The 17370-nt window shown below is 44.4% G+C and overlaps 1 protein-coding gene across 4 annotated transcripts in view; it reads left to right on the forward strand.

Annotated features, from left to right (window-relative positions):
• The window catches only part of fcho1 (FCH and mu domain containing endocytic adaptor 1), a 62584-nt gene that overhangs the window by 34175 nt on the left and 11039 nt on the right, over positions 1-17370 (forward strand). For 3 of the 4 annotated variants that reach the window (XM_085251406.1, XM_085251408.1, XM_085251407.1), the window contains exons 4-16: positions 441-515; positions 3901-4042; positions 4221-4373; positions 7382-7486; positions 8916-9014; positions 9734-9830; positions 9995-10112; positions 10200-10224; positions 12460-12520; positions 14013-14206; positions 14536-14554; positions 14700-14756; positions 16922-16973. In XM_085251406.1, the coding sequence (XP_085107532.1) occupies positions 441-515; positions 3901-4042; positions 4221-4373; positions 7382-7486; positions 8916-9014; positions 9734-9830; positions 9995-10112; positions 10200-10224; positions 12460-12520; positions 14013-14206; positions 14536-14554; positions 14700-14756; positions 16922-16973 (1197 nt within the window). Of the gene's footprint in view, positions 1-440; positions 516-3900; positions 4043-4220; positions 4374-7381; positions 7487-8758; positions 8816-8915; positions 9015-9733; positions 9831-9994; positions 10113-10199; positions 10225-12459; positions 12521-14012; positions 14207-14535; positions 14555-14699; positions 14757-16921; positions 16974-17370 lie in introns of all 4 variants that reach the window. The other variant, XM_085251409.1, reaches the window with a different exon arrangement.

Genomic DNA, 17370 nt, shown 5'->3' on the forward strand with positions numbered 1-17370 from the left:
GTTTTATGGCCAACCTTGTAAACATCTATTTATCATTTAAATGTGGCTCCTTGTAACAGTTACCCAACACAGATGAAAATTAATCTTTATCTCACAGACTCTGACTCAGGAGGCAGATGCCTGGTGTCTGGGCCAAAGTAAGCTCTAGATGGAGAGCATAACATATGAGGCCATTAGCTGATGCAATGGCGTTGTGAGGAAGTGCTACTGGAGTGCATTTGGTTTATCGGTCTAAAGGGTATTTAGATTAATTTACATTTCAGGGGGTTTGTGCATCATTAGTCTTGTCATGCTATTAGGATAACAGGAAGGCTAAGAAAAGGTGTGCAGCTCCACCTTGCAGGCATACATGCATATGTGGATGAGATATAAAATTAGTCTAGCCATGTGTCCTGTTCATGCTTACGTATATATGTTTTTCTCACTTTCTTTCCCTAAAGGGCTGCTATCGAGGAGACTTACTCTAAGTCAATGAGTAAACTAGCTAAAATGGCCAGCAATGGAAGTCCACAAGGGTGAGTACCTCATGTACGATATATAACAGCAGGACAGCGTCCTGTGAAGGGGTTCAGAAAATTACTGTATAGATTTTATTTCCCAGAAGGTGCTGGTTTGGTAATTATAGATGTGATGGTCATATGGCTGCATATGAGATATGGATGAGCACCATCTGTGGCACCAAATGCCCACATTTGTGATGCCATTCAGCCTATATCGTTCCAGTCATGTCGTCTACTCTTTGATGGATGATATTTGTATGTTTAATTACCTTCTAGGACTGCATCACTGGACACGATTACACAAGTCTGCAATGGTTCAAAAGTTTTTCTGTATTTGTTTGTTTTAAAGCTGATTTGGCTCATGTGGAAATACTTTGCTGTGCTAATCATATTTCAGTAACATGATTAGAGTGTGTGGATTGTTTGGCTGTTGTCAGTCAAATCTTATCAAAACACAACCAAATAAGCTGAGTTTTGTTTTTTACTTCACATTATAAGACAACAAACAGTTTTCTTGGCATTATTTAGAGTTTAGGTTTAGTTTTTAAGCTGCGTCGTCTGGTAGCTGCGTGTATACTCCGTGCTACATTGTTGCAGTCCAACATCACTGCTGTGATTATACAGTGGGGCAAAAAAGTATTTAGTCAGCCACCGATTGTGCAAGTTCCCCCACTTAAAATGATGACAGAGGTCAGTAATTTGCACCAGAGGTACACTTCAACTGTGAGAGACAGAATGTGAAAAAAAAATCCATGAATCCACATGGTAGGATTTGTAAAGAATTTATTGGTAAATCAGGGTGGAAAATAAGTATTTGGTCACCTCAAACAAGGAAAATCTCTGGCTCTCACAGACCTGTAACGTCTTCTGTAAGAAGCTTTTCTGTCCCCCACTCGTTACCTGTATGAATGGCACCTGTTTGAACTCATCATCTGTATAAAAGACACCTGTCCACAGCCTCAAACAGTCAGACTCCAAACTCCGCCATGGCCAAGACCAAAGAGCTTTCGAAGGACACCAGGAAAAGTATTGTAGACCTGCACCAGACTGGGAAGAGTGAATGTACAATAGGCAAGCAGCTTGGTGTGAAAAAATCAACTGTGGGAGCAATCATCAGAAAATGGAAGACATACAAGACCACTGATAATCTCCCTCGATCTGGGGCTCCACGCAAGATCTCATCCCGTGGGGTCAAAATGATCATGAGAACGGTGAGCAAAGATCCCAGAACCACACGGGGGGACCTGGTGAATGACCTGCAGAGAGCTGGGACCAAAGTAACAAAGGTCACCATCAGTAACACACTACAACGGCAGGGAATCAAATCCCGCAGTGCCAGACGTGTTCCGCTGCTGAAGCCAGTGCATGTCCAGGCCCGTCTGAAGTTTGCCAGAGAGCACATGGATGATACAGCAGAGGATTGGGAGAATGTCATGTGGTCAGATGAAACCAAAGTAGAACTTTTTGGTATAAACTCAACTCGTCGTGTTTGGAGGAAGAAGAATACTGAGTTGCATCCCAAGAACACCATACCTACTGTGAAGCATGGGGGTGGAAACATCATGCTATGGGGCTGTTTTTCTGCCAAGGGGACAGGACGACTGATCCGTGTTAAGGACAGAATGAATGGGGCCATGTATCGTGAGATTTTGAGCCAAAACCTCCTTCCATCAGTGAGAACTTTGAAGATGAAACGAGGCTGGGTCTTCCAACATGACAATGATCCAAAACACACCGCCCGGGCAACAAAGGAGTGGCTCCGTAAGAAGCATTTGAAAGTCCTGGAGTGGCCTAGCCAGTCTCCAGACCTCAACCCCATAGAAAATCTGTGGCGGGAGTTGAAAGTCCGTGTTGCTCGGCGACAGCCCCAAAACATCACTGCTCTCGAGAAGATCTGCATGGAGGAATGGGCCAAAATACCAGCTACTGTGTGTGCAAACCTGGTAAAGACCTATAGTAAACGTTTGACCTCTGTTATTGCCAACAAAGGTTATGTTACAAAGTATTGAGTTGTATTTTTGTTATTGACCAAATACTTATTTTCCACCCTGATTTACCAATAAATTCTTTACAAATCCTACCATGTGGATTCATGGATTTTTTTTTTCACATTCTGTCTCTCACAGTTGAAGTGTACCTCTGGTGCAAATTACTGACCTCTGTCATCATTTTAGGTGGGGGAACTTGCACAATCGGTGGCTGACTAAATACTTTTTTGCCCCACTGTATATGCAACAAAGCACACTTCTGCACACTCTGGTCAGTGATTCGTTTTAGTCAGACAGGGCTGTGAGAGCCCTGCATCATTGATTTCCACATACATCGATCAGCCATACCATCGATGTTCTTGGTCTGCAGCGGTCAGTGTCTCTCAAAATTGGTTCGAGGAAGGAACAGACGTACCAGCGACGTGGTTGTAGGCAGCCAAGCCTCACTGATGTGTGTCGGGAGTGAAGGCCGGCCTGTGTGGTCCCATCAACAGACGAAAAAGTTCATGCTGGTTCTGATAAAAGGTGTCAGAGGTGCTCAGTCAGGGTGTTGACTCCTGTCCACAACTGAAAGCGCCAACAATGTTCTTCAGAACTGGACCACAGAGTAATGGAAGAAGACTTTCTTTTATATCACATGGATCGTCAGATGCATGTGCCTCATCTGCTATCTAGCAGATATCTGCATCAGGCCAGCGGAGGCAGTGTGATGCTTTGGGCAGTGTTCTGCTAGGAAACCTTGGGACCCGCCATCTATGTGGATTTACTTCGACCCGTACCACCTACCTAAGCATTTTTGCAGACCATGTGCACTTTTTCATGGGAAACGTATTCCCTGATGGCTATGACCTCTTTCAGCAGGATAAAGCACGAATGCTTCAGGATCGGTTTGAGGTTCATAACAACAAGTTTGAGGTGCTTCCGAATTCTCCAGAGCTCAGTCGAGTCAATTGTTGGTGGGATGTGCTGGACAAACGAGTCCCAATCCGTGGAGGCCTCACCTCCCAACTTACTGTTGCTAACATCTTCAGACAGCACACCGTCAGAGGTCTAGTGGAGTCTGCGCCTCGATGGGTCTGGTTGTTTCGGCACCAAATGGGACCAACAGAATATTAGACAGACTGTTATGCTTGATGTTTGAAGGAAAATCAATTTCAGTGATCTCTGAGTAACAAAATGAGAATAAATTTGTGTAAAACAATAACTGCAAATGTAATTTTACATTTTTGGAAACATTTAGTCCTGTTAGTGATGATAAAAACTATTAATATGGTGCCCGACATGAACAAATATACCTATGAAATACTCAGTGGTCCACGATTTCTTAAGCGTAGTGGAAAATGTAGGAGTCTTTAGGACAACAGTGGAATTACATGTTGATTATCTCTTATTACTATCTGCATATTTTCCAGGACTTTTGCTCCCATGTGGGATGTTTTCAGGGTGTCTTCAGACAAACTTGCCCTCTGCCACCTCGAGCTGATGAAGAAGTTCAACGATCTCATCCGCGATATCAACAAGTACGCAGACGAGCAGGTCAAAATTCACCGCAAGGTACGTATCTGAAGTGAGGGGGAAAAAACACTTCACCCCAGTCCTGCCAGCCCTGATCAGCTCTTTTCTTCATGTAATTGGTGCATTTGCCCTGAAAAGTACTCGGTACAATGATCCCCTGCACAGTATGTCCATATGTAGGCTTTATTCTTTATGCATGTTTATGTGTATCAACCAGACTAAGGAGGAGATGGTGGGGACGGTGGAGGCGGTGCAGGTGCTTCAGGTTCAGAGCGGACAGCTTCAGAAGTCCAAGGAGGGTTACCACGCCAAATGTTTAGAGCTGGATCGACTCAGGAAGGAGGGAGGTCCTCAGAAAGAGCTGGAGAAGGTTCGCCTAACCTTTCTCACTGCAGAAACCAACTGCAAAGTGTCCCATGAAATGAAATGTTTCTGTTGTTGCAGAGGTTTGTTGTTGTTGCAGCATCATCTCGCTCAGAAAGTTTGAATTAGATTCAATAATTTAAAAACATGAATGCCTGGGTGATGTTAAGTCTCAAGCATGAGAAATCTCTTGTTTTAAGTAAATATCAACTAGATAGAGAAGGTCTGCAGCAGCGTGAGGGAGCCAGGCTACATATTTCATGCTGGCCTTGGAAAATCTCATAAACTGAAAGCGTGGCTCGAAAAGGAATGAGCAACCTCGAGTTTCAATCAACTGAAGAATATTTACCAAAATCCACTGCTCAAAAAAAATAAAAGAACAGTTTGAAAACACATCAGATCTCTCGGTTGGATTTAGGTCGGGCGGGGTGGGGACCAATCAGTGGTATCGGTTCCTTCATCCTCCAGGAACTGCCTGCATGCCCTCACCACGTGAGGCCGGACGTTGGCGTGCACGTGAAGGAACCCTGGGCTCCTTGCACCAGCGTAGAGACACGTAGTGGGTCAGAGCATTTCATCCTGGTACTTGATGGCAGTCGGTGCTGTTACCTAGCCTCGTTAGAAAGAGCCGTGACAAGACCAAAAACATTTCTCAGGTGCAGAAATGTCCACAAAAAGTACTCATTAAGTCAGAGTAACACAAATGTACTAATAGAGCTGTAACTAATGTAAGAGTATACAATAACAGGAACATTACAGAATATCTTTACAATAAAATAAAAACAGCCAGCATTAAAAAAAATACTGGAACATAAGTGTGGTCAGTTAACTGTCATTAATTAGTCATAATTATCAGTTCTCTTCATGATGGAGACTGGATCTCTCAGGATCTAGTGATAAATAACAGCTACAGCGTCTTTGTCAGCATCACAGATAAAGTTTGGTCTGATTAAATTTGGGAAACACTTGATAATCAGTAGATTGTACGTGTGTGGGTGTTTGCTGCAGAACATCTGATATGACGTGCTATTCTGACTTTGTCTGGTTATAAGCTGCCCACAGCTGTACACACTGGTCTCTCCTTCCTCTGCAGCTGACACTGTAGGCTTGTATCTCTCATCTCCTGCAAGCTGGTTTATTTTTTTACACCAACTAAAATGTTATTTCTCAGGAAGTGGCTGCAGGAACCTTGAAGAACTGCAGATCTTGGTATCGTTTAAAATACCCAACTTTACACATTAAATGCATCCAATGCATACAGCCTGGTAGAAAAGTAGATTTCCTCATCATTGCAGCTGTGTTATAGATGATTTTATTTATTATTCTTCTATACTGGAATTTCTTTATTTATATTTTAAGAAATGATCTAAAGATGTCAGTGCCTCTGTGCTTTACTCCCGTACACTGTATGGATTCAGTTTGGTAAACCTGGCTGTTGTTTGCTGAATGTTTTTAATCATTTGGTCACTTCGGTCTCCTAAAAACTAACATGGCAGCAGTCAAAGCGCAGCTATGGCCGTCTTTCGTATACAGCCTTTGCTAATCTGTGGCCACAGGTCGTGGTAGTTCTGTAAAAATTAACATTTAAAATATATTTGCTTGCAAGTTCATTAAAACTCATATATTAATAATCTTGTCAGACCTGTCAAAGAACTGCGTTTTGATGAGGTTTAGATGGGAGCAGAGAATCATGGAGCGAGGAGCAGCCGGCCGAACAAACTAAATGCACAGCTGTCTTTCAGAAGAAACGCTTCCTGGAGTCTGAGGTGCTCTTTGGGAGGGATACGTACTGGTTTATACACCCAGAAACTCCAAGGCCCCTCTTCTGTGGAACCAGCTTCCAGACACTATCTCTACTTTCAAGATTAGGCTTCAAACTTTCCTTTTTGCTAAAGCATATAGTTAGGGCTGGACCAGGTGACCCTGAATCCTCCCTTAGTTATGCTGCAATAGACGTAGGCTGCCGGGGATTCCCATGATGCACTGGGTGTTTCTTCTTCTCTCACTATGTGTTAACAGACCTCTCTGCACTGAATCATATTTAATATTAATCTCAAGCCCCTCCCTGAGCCTGGTTCTGTCGGAGGTTTCTTCCTGTTAAAAGGGAGTTTTTCCTTCCCACTGTCGCCAAAGTGCTGCTCATAGGGGGTCACATGATTGTTGGTTTTTCTCTGTGTGTATTATTGTAGGATCTACCTTACAATATAAAGCACCTTAAGGCGACTGTTGTTGTGATTTGTTGCTGTATAAATAAAACGGAACTGGATTGAATTAAGGCGGCGCTCCCTTTTCAAAAGACTTTGTTCATGTGAAGGTATCATGTAAAAACAGTCTGTGAACACACCAACAGGAGATGTCTTTAAAACCTTGGCAGGTGAAAGAGGACGAAGATTCACCAAAATTGAATTCAAATCTGACAAAGAGAACAAAAAGGGGAAACGTGGTGACATAACTGCGTCTCTAATAAAGTTCATGAGAAAGCTGTAAAATCCCCGTTTAACTCAGGATACTTACTGGCCCGTAAGCCTTCAATCCAAAAAACGTTCCTTTGGTTAAGACTCCTGTGTCTGTCTGCTTGTGTTGAAAGAGCGACGTGATCAAAGGCTTGTGGTGTAGACGGGTTACTATTCTGAAGCAAGCTAGAAAGAAAGAACCTGAACACACAAACTAATCTGTAGTTATCGTAGTAGGACTCAAACTGCCATCAGAGTTCATCACTGAGAGCTCACAGGTGAGCCCTTTAACAACTGTCAACACTCAAAAGTGTCATAAATATGTTTTGAAAGTAGCACGTGGTCACATTTGAGAAGTTGTAACAAAGTCGTTCTTATTTCAGGACAGCCAGCTGATGACTGGTTACATAATCTGAGTATATGTGATGTGTTCCAGCGTTGCTGCAGACATTTTTTAACAAATCTGTCTCGTTCTCTTGTGGAGTCATTTACTTTTGTCCGTCTTGTGATCGAGGGTCAGTATTTAAGGGCCGTTGTCTTTTTTCCTTTTTCCCCTCACTAGGCGGAGCTGAAGTCAAAGAAAGCAGCCGAGTCGTTCGCGCTGTGCATCGAGAAGTACAACCGCGTGGGAGGAGAGTTTGAGCAGAAGATGAGCGAGTCCGCCCAGGTCAGCTCCGACTCCAGCTGGGCCTAAAGCCACTTTTATCTCTCTCTCCCACCCTCTGATTTACTGATTTATGCATTTCTGCTTCTCTCGGGCTGGATTTGTCTCTCCGTATCCTCCCACCACACGAGAACTCGCTCTTATCGGTTCGTTTGTCATCCTACATCCTGCTTTGCCCAAAAAAGGAAACCTCTGCCCCCGACTCCTAAACACCCACCGACCTGTGCACACATCCCGCAACCCTGCTCGTTACCTTTAATCACCGGCTCTGCACTTCCATGGTTACTGCTGCTGTTACCATGGAAATCTTCAACAAACCCCGTTGAGCGGCTTTGTGTTTTAGATTTGAGATGGCGACAAGAATCTCAGCGACCAATTATCTGTTGTAATAGCTCTGAAGGAAAAGGTCTGGTAGTAATTATGAGGAAGTACTTGGAAGAACAACGTGTCAGGAGACGGTCGTCCGGGTGGAGGAAGGCTGCTTTTATAAGATCAAAATCCTTTAATTCGACCAAGAGAAGAAGAAAACGCACGCGGTGTGTGTTCACGCACATTCCTCCTGCAGGAACTGTAAATATGAAACCCCAGAGAAGCCGAGGGCAGCGTGCCGTACACCAAAAACAACACCGGCTTTAGGGAGAAGCGTAAAGGTGCATTTTGCTTGTTGATGCAGTTGACAGACGGGCACCTTCACACGATACAAAGTCAGCGGTGAGGCATGAGTTATTGATTGGACCGCTTTGGCAACAGCCATCCTAAACGATTATTCGACTAACTGTTGAAGCTAGTTATCCACAAACTCACTGCCAAACTAAACCAAATGCACCAGAGATGGTTCAGACCCAGAGCAGTTTGTTGTGATGTTTCAGGGAGAAACCAGTTGCATACACAGAAGCGTTGCAGTGAAACCTTGAGCCGTGTCACAGTGCAGATGGAAATGAGGACTCTGCCTGAGGCTGACAGCAGCAGTATTTTATATTTGCTCTCCAAGCCCAGATCTTGCATGTATAATTGGAGTAAAGGAGCTGGCACAAGCTTGCTCATAAGCTTGCTTCTCCACCGAAAGCCAATTTCCCCTATATCAAGACAATTCCCCTGAAGCAGACAGCGACAAATGAGCTGGCTGAATAAAGAGCCAGATCAAACTCAAATGCTAAATCTTCTCGAATTATCGCAGGTTTAACGACCTGGCGAGCCGGTGCCTCCGTAGCTGGCTGACCGCCCAGCTGCAGCGCGGCTCTTTTTCAAAGGCTATTTCCATTTTATTGAATAAAGGTCGAGTTTGAAGAGTGTGGTGGCTGCTCGAAATGCAGAAAAAAACCAAGCCCCACAGTAAGTAGCTCTTAAATCTCAAACCCCACACGAGGGTTTTGGCGCCGTAAAGCAAAGGCTTTTCTTGTCTCACCATCTTTGTCTGTGTGTGTTCGAGCAGAAGTTTCAGGAAATCGAGGAGGCTCATCTGCGGCAGATGAAACAGCTCATCAAAGGTTACTCCCACTCCATAGAAGACACCCACGTCCAGGTGGGACAGGTACGCTGGAGTTCATGTGAAATCCTGCTCTCATATATTTCGCCTCGTTCTTTTCATGCCGTCTTTTTCTTTCATCGTTTCCTCCTGGAGTTACGTTTGTTTAAAGCTCGGTGGGAGAGCCGAGCAGAGCCACAAATCTGGTTCAGGATTTGTGGTGACAGCCGATGGTAGTGGACCGCACACGCTAGGTGTCCTTGCAGATGTGTCAGAGGTGGAATGGTGATTCCAGTGTTTCCCAGTATGACCATAAACAGCGTGTGCTCTGTTTCCTGCTGGGGGGGGGGGGTTATGTGCAGCTTATATTAAACAAACAGTGTTTGTGGGTAAATTAGAGCCAGGAACTGACACATCAGCACACAGACGCTGTAGCGGTGCGTCGTGGTGAAGAGAGAGCGCTTGATTTACCGGCCAATCTACGTCCCTACCCTCACCTGTGGTCACGAGCTGTGGGTAGTGACCGAAAGAACGAGATCACGAATAAAAGTGACAGAAATGAGCTTCCTCTGACGGGTGGCTGGCCTCTGAGGAGTTCAGCCATCAGTGAGGGGCTCAGAGTAGAGCCGCTGCTCCTCCACATCGAAGGGAGCCAGCTGGGGTGGTTCGGGCATCTGACACGGACGCCTCCTGGGTGAGGTGTTCTGGGAGAGATTACATCTCTCCGGCGTGTCCTGGGTCTGGGTCAGTAACCAAATAAATCCTTCTGCTGTTCTCAACTGCAGGTTCACGAAGAATTCAAGCAGAACGTGGAGAACATCGGCATCGATAACCTCATTCAGAAATTTGCTGAACAGAAGGGCACGGGCAAAGATCGTCCAGGTACTGTGAGCTGGCTCGTCCAGTTAGGAGGAAACATTCAGCTGCAGAAGTTGCATAACAAAATATGAAGACGCCCACATTCATAACAGCAGCGTGGAAGCTGATTCACAGAAGCAAACTGTGACTGGCTTAAATGGATGGATGTGTGTGTGATTTTCATGCAGCTGCGGTTGGATTTGAGGAATACATGACAGCTTTGGCGCCCGAAGGAGGGAAAAAGAGTCGGGCGAAGGCCTTCAGGATACCCGGTCTGGGCAAGAGGGACAAAGAGGCAGACTCTGCGTGAGTGTGCGCATCAATGCTCCTAATAATACACATCGAGTGTCTGAGGGATTTTCTGATTCACCTGCGTGTTCGTCTTATTTGCAGCGATTCGGCTGTGACCGAGGCTCTGGTGAGTATTTCACAAAAGGTTTAAAGGCCTGTGTGTGTGCACGTGCGTGTGTGTGCGTGCGTGTTTACAATGTGCCTGACGGTGTGGGGTTTCCTCGGTCTATTTCGGTACTTCTGGGAACAAACTTGTGCCAGAGGGGAAGTGCAGCGCTCCACGTGAGGGCACGTGTTTGCGTACACAACTCGGTGGATACGCAAAGTGCTGTAAACAGAGGTGTGTAGCTTCGGCCTGTGGTCGCTGCCACAGTGTCATCCAGCAGACTGAGACGGAGAGTAATCTAATTACACAGGTTTGGTTTCTCGATCAATGGACTTTAATTAAATCAGTGGCTGCTTAAAGTTTAGATATGAAATTGTGTTTTATTTAAAGGTTAGATTAGGTTATGATTAGATTAATAAGTAAACAAACAGTAAACTGTTTATTTTTTATTTAATTTTTTTTGTATATTTTCATTTTGTTTTGTTATCTTTAACCTCCTAAGACCTGAACTCTTCCACAGCATCTTAAATTTCTCTTTGATATTTGGGCTGATTGGGGCCCAAGAATGAAAAAACAAAGAATTACCAGATTTATTTTTTATTTTTTTACCTTATTTTTGTTTTTAAGAAAAATGAGAGCCACGTATGAGGATATTTGTTTAAAATTTTGATAGAACAGCAGCAGCATAACGTCCTCGTAAGTGGATATCAGGCCCATGTAAAGCAAAATTGAGTATTTTGGTCTAAATAACCCAGAATGAGATGTCCACACATGTGGACGCAGGTCCTAGGAGGTTAAATGAACTTTAAGAAGTTTGCAGTGGTTATCTGTAGGTAACTGGCCGTGAATAACTAAGTCTAACTAGCTGATCAGTTTATTCTCTTTCTCTTGACCAGATTTTCGTTAGAGATGAAGAAATAAGATCTTAAATGTACAAGTGAGGTCAGAGGTCAAATGTTATATTTAGAATCCCCGTATACCTGGATTATTACCTGAATGCTTCCAATACAAACAAAGGCAGCAGAATGTTTTAAGGATAAGAGACAATTTATGAACCTTTGACCTTATTTGACCTTTAAGAAAAGGTCAAAGGTTCAAAGTAACATGATCTGAGGAATCCCCGTGCATCATTCCCTGTATGTTGTGTTTTATATAACAGTATTAACACTTTGACCTTCAGATCAACACATTTCCCTTAAAGGAAAGGTCAGAGGTCAAAAATGTTACACAGTACTTTGTTGTAATAATCAGTTTCTAAGGCTTTTTTTTAAACACATAAATCTTTCATTTAACCTTGAACACCTCGGTGCAGGCCAGATGATAAGATGACCCCACTCTGCAGCTCTACAACGTTTTATCGGTTCTGCCTGTAAACACGAGACCTTTGAATGACTCATTCAAAGCTTTCCGAGCTTTCACAGACTGGACGACACATCCCAGCGCCGCCGCAAACACGACCTCATTGACGCAGAGCTCAAAGAAACGAGAAAAACGGCTCATTTTTCATGTATAACTTTCTAGAGTTTATCACTGATTTTATGTTTGATGCTGAGCGGGTGACGCGGAGCCCAACAGCAGACTGCGACGTGTAATCACTGAGTGCTAATGTAAAATCATTGATCTTTACATCTACAGCACGTGGCTTACTGCAGTTAAGCTGCAGCTGCATTTGTCTTATTAATGTGACTTTTATAACCTCGTCATATTAACTAGATCACTCGCCTGCTCCTTAATTATCGTCTTTCCCTGCGATCCTGTTCAAAAACACGTCGGCGGTCTCGGTTACACTCGTCATCTCAGACCCACAGAGGTCTGTTTGTTGAAACCGCGTGTAATGAAATATCATCTTAATAAGCCCGCGCTCTAAAAATAACTGCTCCCATGTCGGCGAGGTATTAGTTTGGATTTCCTCTCGTCTTTATCGTGCTTTCACTCCCAGACGTCCTGCCTTGCTTAAACGATTTCCGTCAAACTTGGAAGTGCTCTTGCTGCTTCAGCGAGCTGCTGGCAAGAATGTGTTTAATGCACAGCAGCTGCAGCAGTTAGTCACCGACTACCAAACAGTGTGTCATATTTTTCAGCTGTATTATTCCCACTAATGGAAAGCTCTCAGTGCGCGCAGGTCGGAGTGCTCAGTTACACCGTGTGACAAAACCCTTCTTTGTGTCAGATATCAGCCGCTTGTCTCTGATCCAGCTGCTGTCTGCCTCCCTCTCTCCCTCCTCTGTGCGCGTATGTTCCCATTCATTCCCGCAGAATTCCCCCCTGGAAGTAGACGACGAAGGATTCGTCATCCGAGCTGACAGCACTCAGAATGATATCCTTTTGCTCCTCCTGCATTCAGGGCCAGGAAAGACCATTAAGGAATATTTCTGTTTTGAACCTGTAATAAAGAATAACTGAGGATCCAGATGCGTGGCAAACAAAGAAGACGCCACAGAAAAGCCTCAGTGTTCACGAAACTGCTTTGAAATGAGCTGAAAACGTGGAGGCGACTCTTCTGTAACACGTGACCTTACTGGGAGTCGATGGCACCAGCTCAGAGTAACTTTTAATAACTTGTGTCCTAAAGAATCGTCTGTAATCTTTTTTCCGTCACCTGTCTGCGGTGTCTCGCCCTCTCAGGAGTTTTTATTTAGTTTTTGGTTTATTCAGATCATTTTGTAGCAATCTGTTCTCTCTGGAACATCAACGTTTTTGATTTAATGTAACAGTTTCAGCACACGAACACTCCCAACCCAAGAGGCTGAGTGCTTCTTACAGCCGCTCTATTGTCTTTTTTATGTCTGCACTATTTCAATTTCATGCCCGTATTTAATCGATGAATGTCCACCATATGTCATAAAAGTCTTTATTTAGCAGCCCGGTAATAACCATGACCCAGAGTGTCCACAGTTCAAGTCTAGCGGGGGTCTTATTCCCGCCCTCCCCGTTAGTATTTCCAACTTAGTCTGAGCACCGCTCAGAAACTCTCCAAAAGAGTAAACGACGGCGATTTTGATCAACTAAATCTCGATAAACTTCCTGTTGAGTCTTGGGTCTAAATGTGAACGAGCACAAATATAACGAGGACCATCTGTTGGATGAAAACTGGAAGAACAATCGCTGCTCCAAATGATTCACGTCTCTTTCGTTGCTGTGACCGAAGGAAAGCTTGACTCAAGTTGCGTGACGACAAATTATAACCCCTGAGATCACTGCATGAAGTCTGGGAGACCCCTTAGCTGAGAAGGATTACGGTGATCTTTAAATGGTTTGTAGTCAGAAGGTGAGAGATGGAGTTTAACCAACGCGTCTGCGACGTTTTCAAATTAACCGTAGACGCAGACACGCCCCTCGGCTCGGCTGCGTTCATGTTTGGTGGCAGTGTGAGTGGATGTGAGGAGGCTGCTCTCCCTGCCTGTGCCATCTCTCCACTAAGCTCCCCGCAGACACTAATCAGAGTCTGAAGGTGCACGTAACATTTTCATATGCAGATTGAAGTCCGGGGAGAGGAGGAAGGGGGTGTGGCTTTTCTTGTGGGTAATGATGTGGCAGGAAGTGGCAGTTTGACAGTTCTGCACCACTTACCTGCAGGAAGCGGCGGTCCTGCTTATGTTCATCATGTCCGTCTGTCGGCCCCTCGTTGCTGCTGGTTGTGTTTTTGTTCAGATTTTAATGAAATGAAATGTTTCCCGGTTTAATTATATTTTCCTGTTTGTGTTTCTGAAATCTCAAGTCTCAGGTGGATCATTTTAACTGAAATTAAAAACAGCAGAGTCTTTGTGTCATTTAACCATCACGTAGTTTCTTCCTTGACCCTCCTCCACGCTGCTCCAAGGAGAAGGAGACCAACTTTTACTCCAGCGATTCAGACTTTGATGACGAAGAGCCCAAGAAGTTCCACATTCAGATCCGACCGGTGGCCAGCAGCAACCGCAGCAGCTCCGTTGCCACAGAGAAGGAGCTCAAAGCTACCGTGGGGGCGCTTACGCTGCCACCCAACAGAGGGCCGAAGCAGCAGGTTGGCTTTGATTTCCTTTAAATGAGGATATATTTGAGATGTGCACGTTAACCCTCCTCAAAACAGTCTGAAGACGTACTCTTAGTAAATTCCACAAAGAGACAATATGATGACAAACACATTTAACTTTGAACAAAAAACCTCAGCATGTTTTGGAAACGACTACTTTGTTTATCAGCACAAAGTTATTAAGAAGCTAAAGCTTTGTTCCTTTGGGTATATTCATGGGATTTATTGACAATAATAAAAACACCCAGCAGAATGTCAGCTCCTACCCTTTTCATAGCTCAATATATTGAATATTTCTCACTCTCTGTCTCGACTTTCAGGTCAAGCGACATCTCTCCCGTAAGTTTGAATGTTGGCATTTAAACTGCTTTAAAAAATAAATAATAAAACATTTCCAGTCCTTGCTGGTGTGCAGTAATACCTCTGCTTGTAACATAAGGCAGTGGGAAATGTTTAAAGTGCCATTTCTTAACTTTGTTTCCAGGAAACTCGAGTACCGCAGGAGGCCGATCAGAAGACGGGGACGCTGCCTCCCGCAGGGGTGAGTCTTTCAGTATCCAGACATCCAGTCCAGTCCTTTATTTACACAGAATAAACAATAAAGATCTAAAGATAAATTTCTTATTGGGGAAAAATAATGGACAGATTAATGAGTAGTGAAGGCACTTGATAGTTTTCAGTTCTGTCTCTGTTTACATCTGTAAGAGTGTTTTCAGGTTGGTGTCCTTCGTTTTTGCGAGTCAGAATCATCTGTGTATCCGCAGCATCTCTCTGTGTTTCTGTCTAAGGTCAGGGGTCGGCAACCCTGGACGCGCACCGGCTACCGGGCAAATGCCGGATGGTGATCTTTCTTTTTTGTGGGCCGATTTTTATTATTATTATTTTGTAGTGGTATAAACAATGAAAGGTGGTGGATCGGCCAGATGCTGGTCGATTAACAGGGAGAGGGGGGCACAAAGAAATACTTTTCTTTCTTATTCTCATTTAAAATGTCTCGCTTTTAATAAATAATTATCTGAATCTCACAACCAAAGTTTTTACCTGATGTACAATGTATAGAAATCATACATATACCAACAAGACTGTACATCACTGTCACAGCAGCGTCTGTTTTCATTCAAAGGCTTTATGGCTTTAATACCTGGGGGGCCGGTCTCTAGTCAAAATGCCCGGGCAGATGTTTTGTCCCAGTCCAGCCCTGGGCACGACACACAGTGAGTTAATCTGAGAAGGTGCATTAAAAAATAAATGGCCGGGCCAGCGGTGCACATCGCAGATTAGCTCACATACACACATTAGTTGTGCCGCTTCTTAATGACGGCATCTTAGCTAACAACCCCAACTACCAGACTCAACTTGTAATTGGCTAAAAATCACTTCGCCTACCGGTGAGAGGGACGTTGCTAGCTGGCAGTTTTTTCAAGCGATGTTGAAATTTCCACATTCCAACACTTCAAATGCTTCAGCAGCTGTCGGCTCAGCGCAGCATCAGCACCACGTAAATACACGGATACATCCGTAGACTCGAGACAGAATTCACAATGTGTTTTCAGGACTTTCAGGCGTTTGGACCAATGTTTTCTTTTCTGATCAAACCAGAAAGCTTTAATAAGCAGCTGGTTGTCTCACATTAACTGGCTGAGTTAATGCCAGTTAATGCAACATCGAAACGCAGCTGATTGAACTGAACAGCTCGACTCTGTGGGGTCAAAGTTTGCAGAACTACGAGCGCAGCTGGACTCCACAGCTGTGCGTGTTCATGGAGCTGCATGTTCACCTGCTGGACGTCACTACCTGACAAGTTTACCTGTCTTCAGAACATTGCAGAGGCCTTATTGACAGTATTTGGCTCTACATATCTGTGTGAGCAGGTTTTCTCTCACATGAGTCCTGAGGCAGCCTCTGAATGCTGGACACTCGGAGACCTGTGTCTCTGAGTGGGAGACCAGAGGTCACATTAACATGTGTGTCTCTGTATTAACAAACATGCCATGTTGGCCCAGTTTATTTTTCTTATCATTGTTGTGAGGAGGCCATAAATAGCATTGGCATTTTCTGTTGTTCAGTTCATTTGCTGTTATGGATAAAAAGTCTTTTTTTGTTTCAAAATAGCTGATAACTATTTGCTGACAGCTGCCAACATCTGCAAACAAATATGATTCTATGTAGTGTGTAACTGTTGATATACAGCCTTATTACATTTATTGCTAATGCAATCATATGGCACACTGACCTCTGAGGAAACTTTAGATGCACTCATCATCAGAAATCTGATCTAGGCAGAAAATCTCTTCTTTAGTTGACCTTGCACATACCAGTCGTTAGTCTGCTCGTGCTCCGAAGCATGTTTTATTGCAGACTGGTTCATTATTTTGTCAGAGGTTAGGCTCAAGTGGGAGTCTACAACCTGCTGCACTCCACCAGTGGGGAATCTCCCTCTTAAATCCACAGGCAGCAGGATTAATGATCAGCATCTGATTAAAGCCGTTACTCTGCAGTGACAGCAGCACTGGCTGGAGCTCAGTGAGACCCGGCTAATTGCTGGTATTTATTACAGAGAAGATATTGGCGGGGGAGGGGGGGGGGGGGGGGGGGGGTCTCATGTAGTCTCATGTCAGCTCGTCCCAGCCTCTGAGAAGCTCTGACGAAGGACAGCGTGCTGCTGATTAGTCCCGATGTCTCATAATGACGTGTGTGTCTGTACAGATGGAGAGCAGGAGGGCCTTCGCAGGTCCACCTCCAGCCCCGATCACAGTAGGTAAGCTACCTTTGCCCTTCACATCATCTTCTACCTGCTTTAAATCTGGCTGTGAGCAGGGTGGGGACACTGTTTTGGAGGTTAAATGGCATCATCGGCATCATCAACGGCCTGTGCAGCGCTTTGAAGCTTTCACCCTCTTCCATCTCATTTTACCTTTGCAAGCTCGTTTAAGTGTGAGGCTCATTCGTCTAATTACCTCGTCCTTTCGCCTCCGTCGCTCAGATGAAACGACTGTTTTTCTCGGTGGTAGTGTGGCCCGTATTGTTTCTACCTTGTTACCATGGCAAAATGTAGTAGCGTTAGGCCGGTGTTTATATGATTGTGGACAGATGTGACAGCACAATAGCGCCACTGTGATGCAGGTTTTAGTTCAAACAGGGGCGCGAATGATACG

This window comes from Mchenga conophoros, linkage group LG17 (assembly GCF_057382185.1).
Source record: "Mchenga conophoros isolate Kocher_MC1m ecotype Shallow Benthic linkage group LG17, M_conophoros_male_GT1.1, whole genome shotgun sequence".
Taxonomy (NCBI): Eukaryota; Metazoa; Chordata; class Actinopteri; order Cichliformes; family Cichlidae; genus Mchenga; species Mchenga conophoros.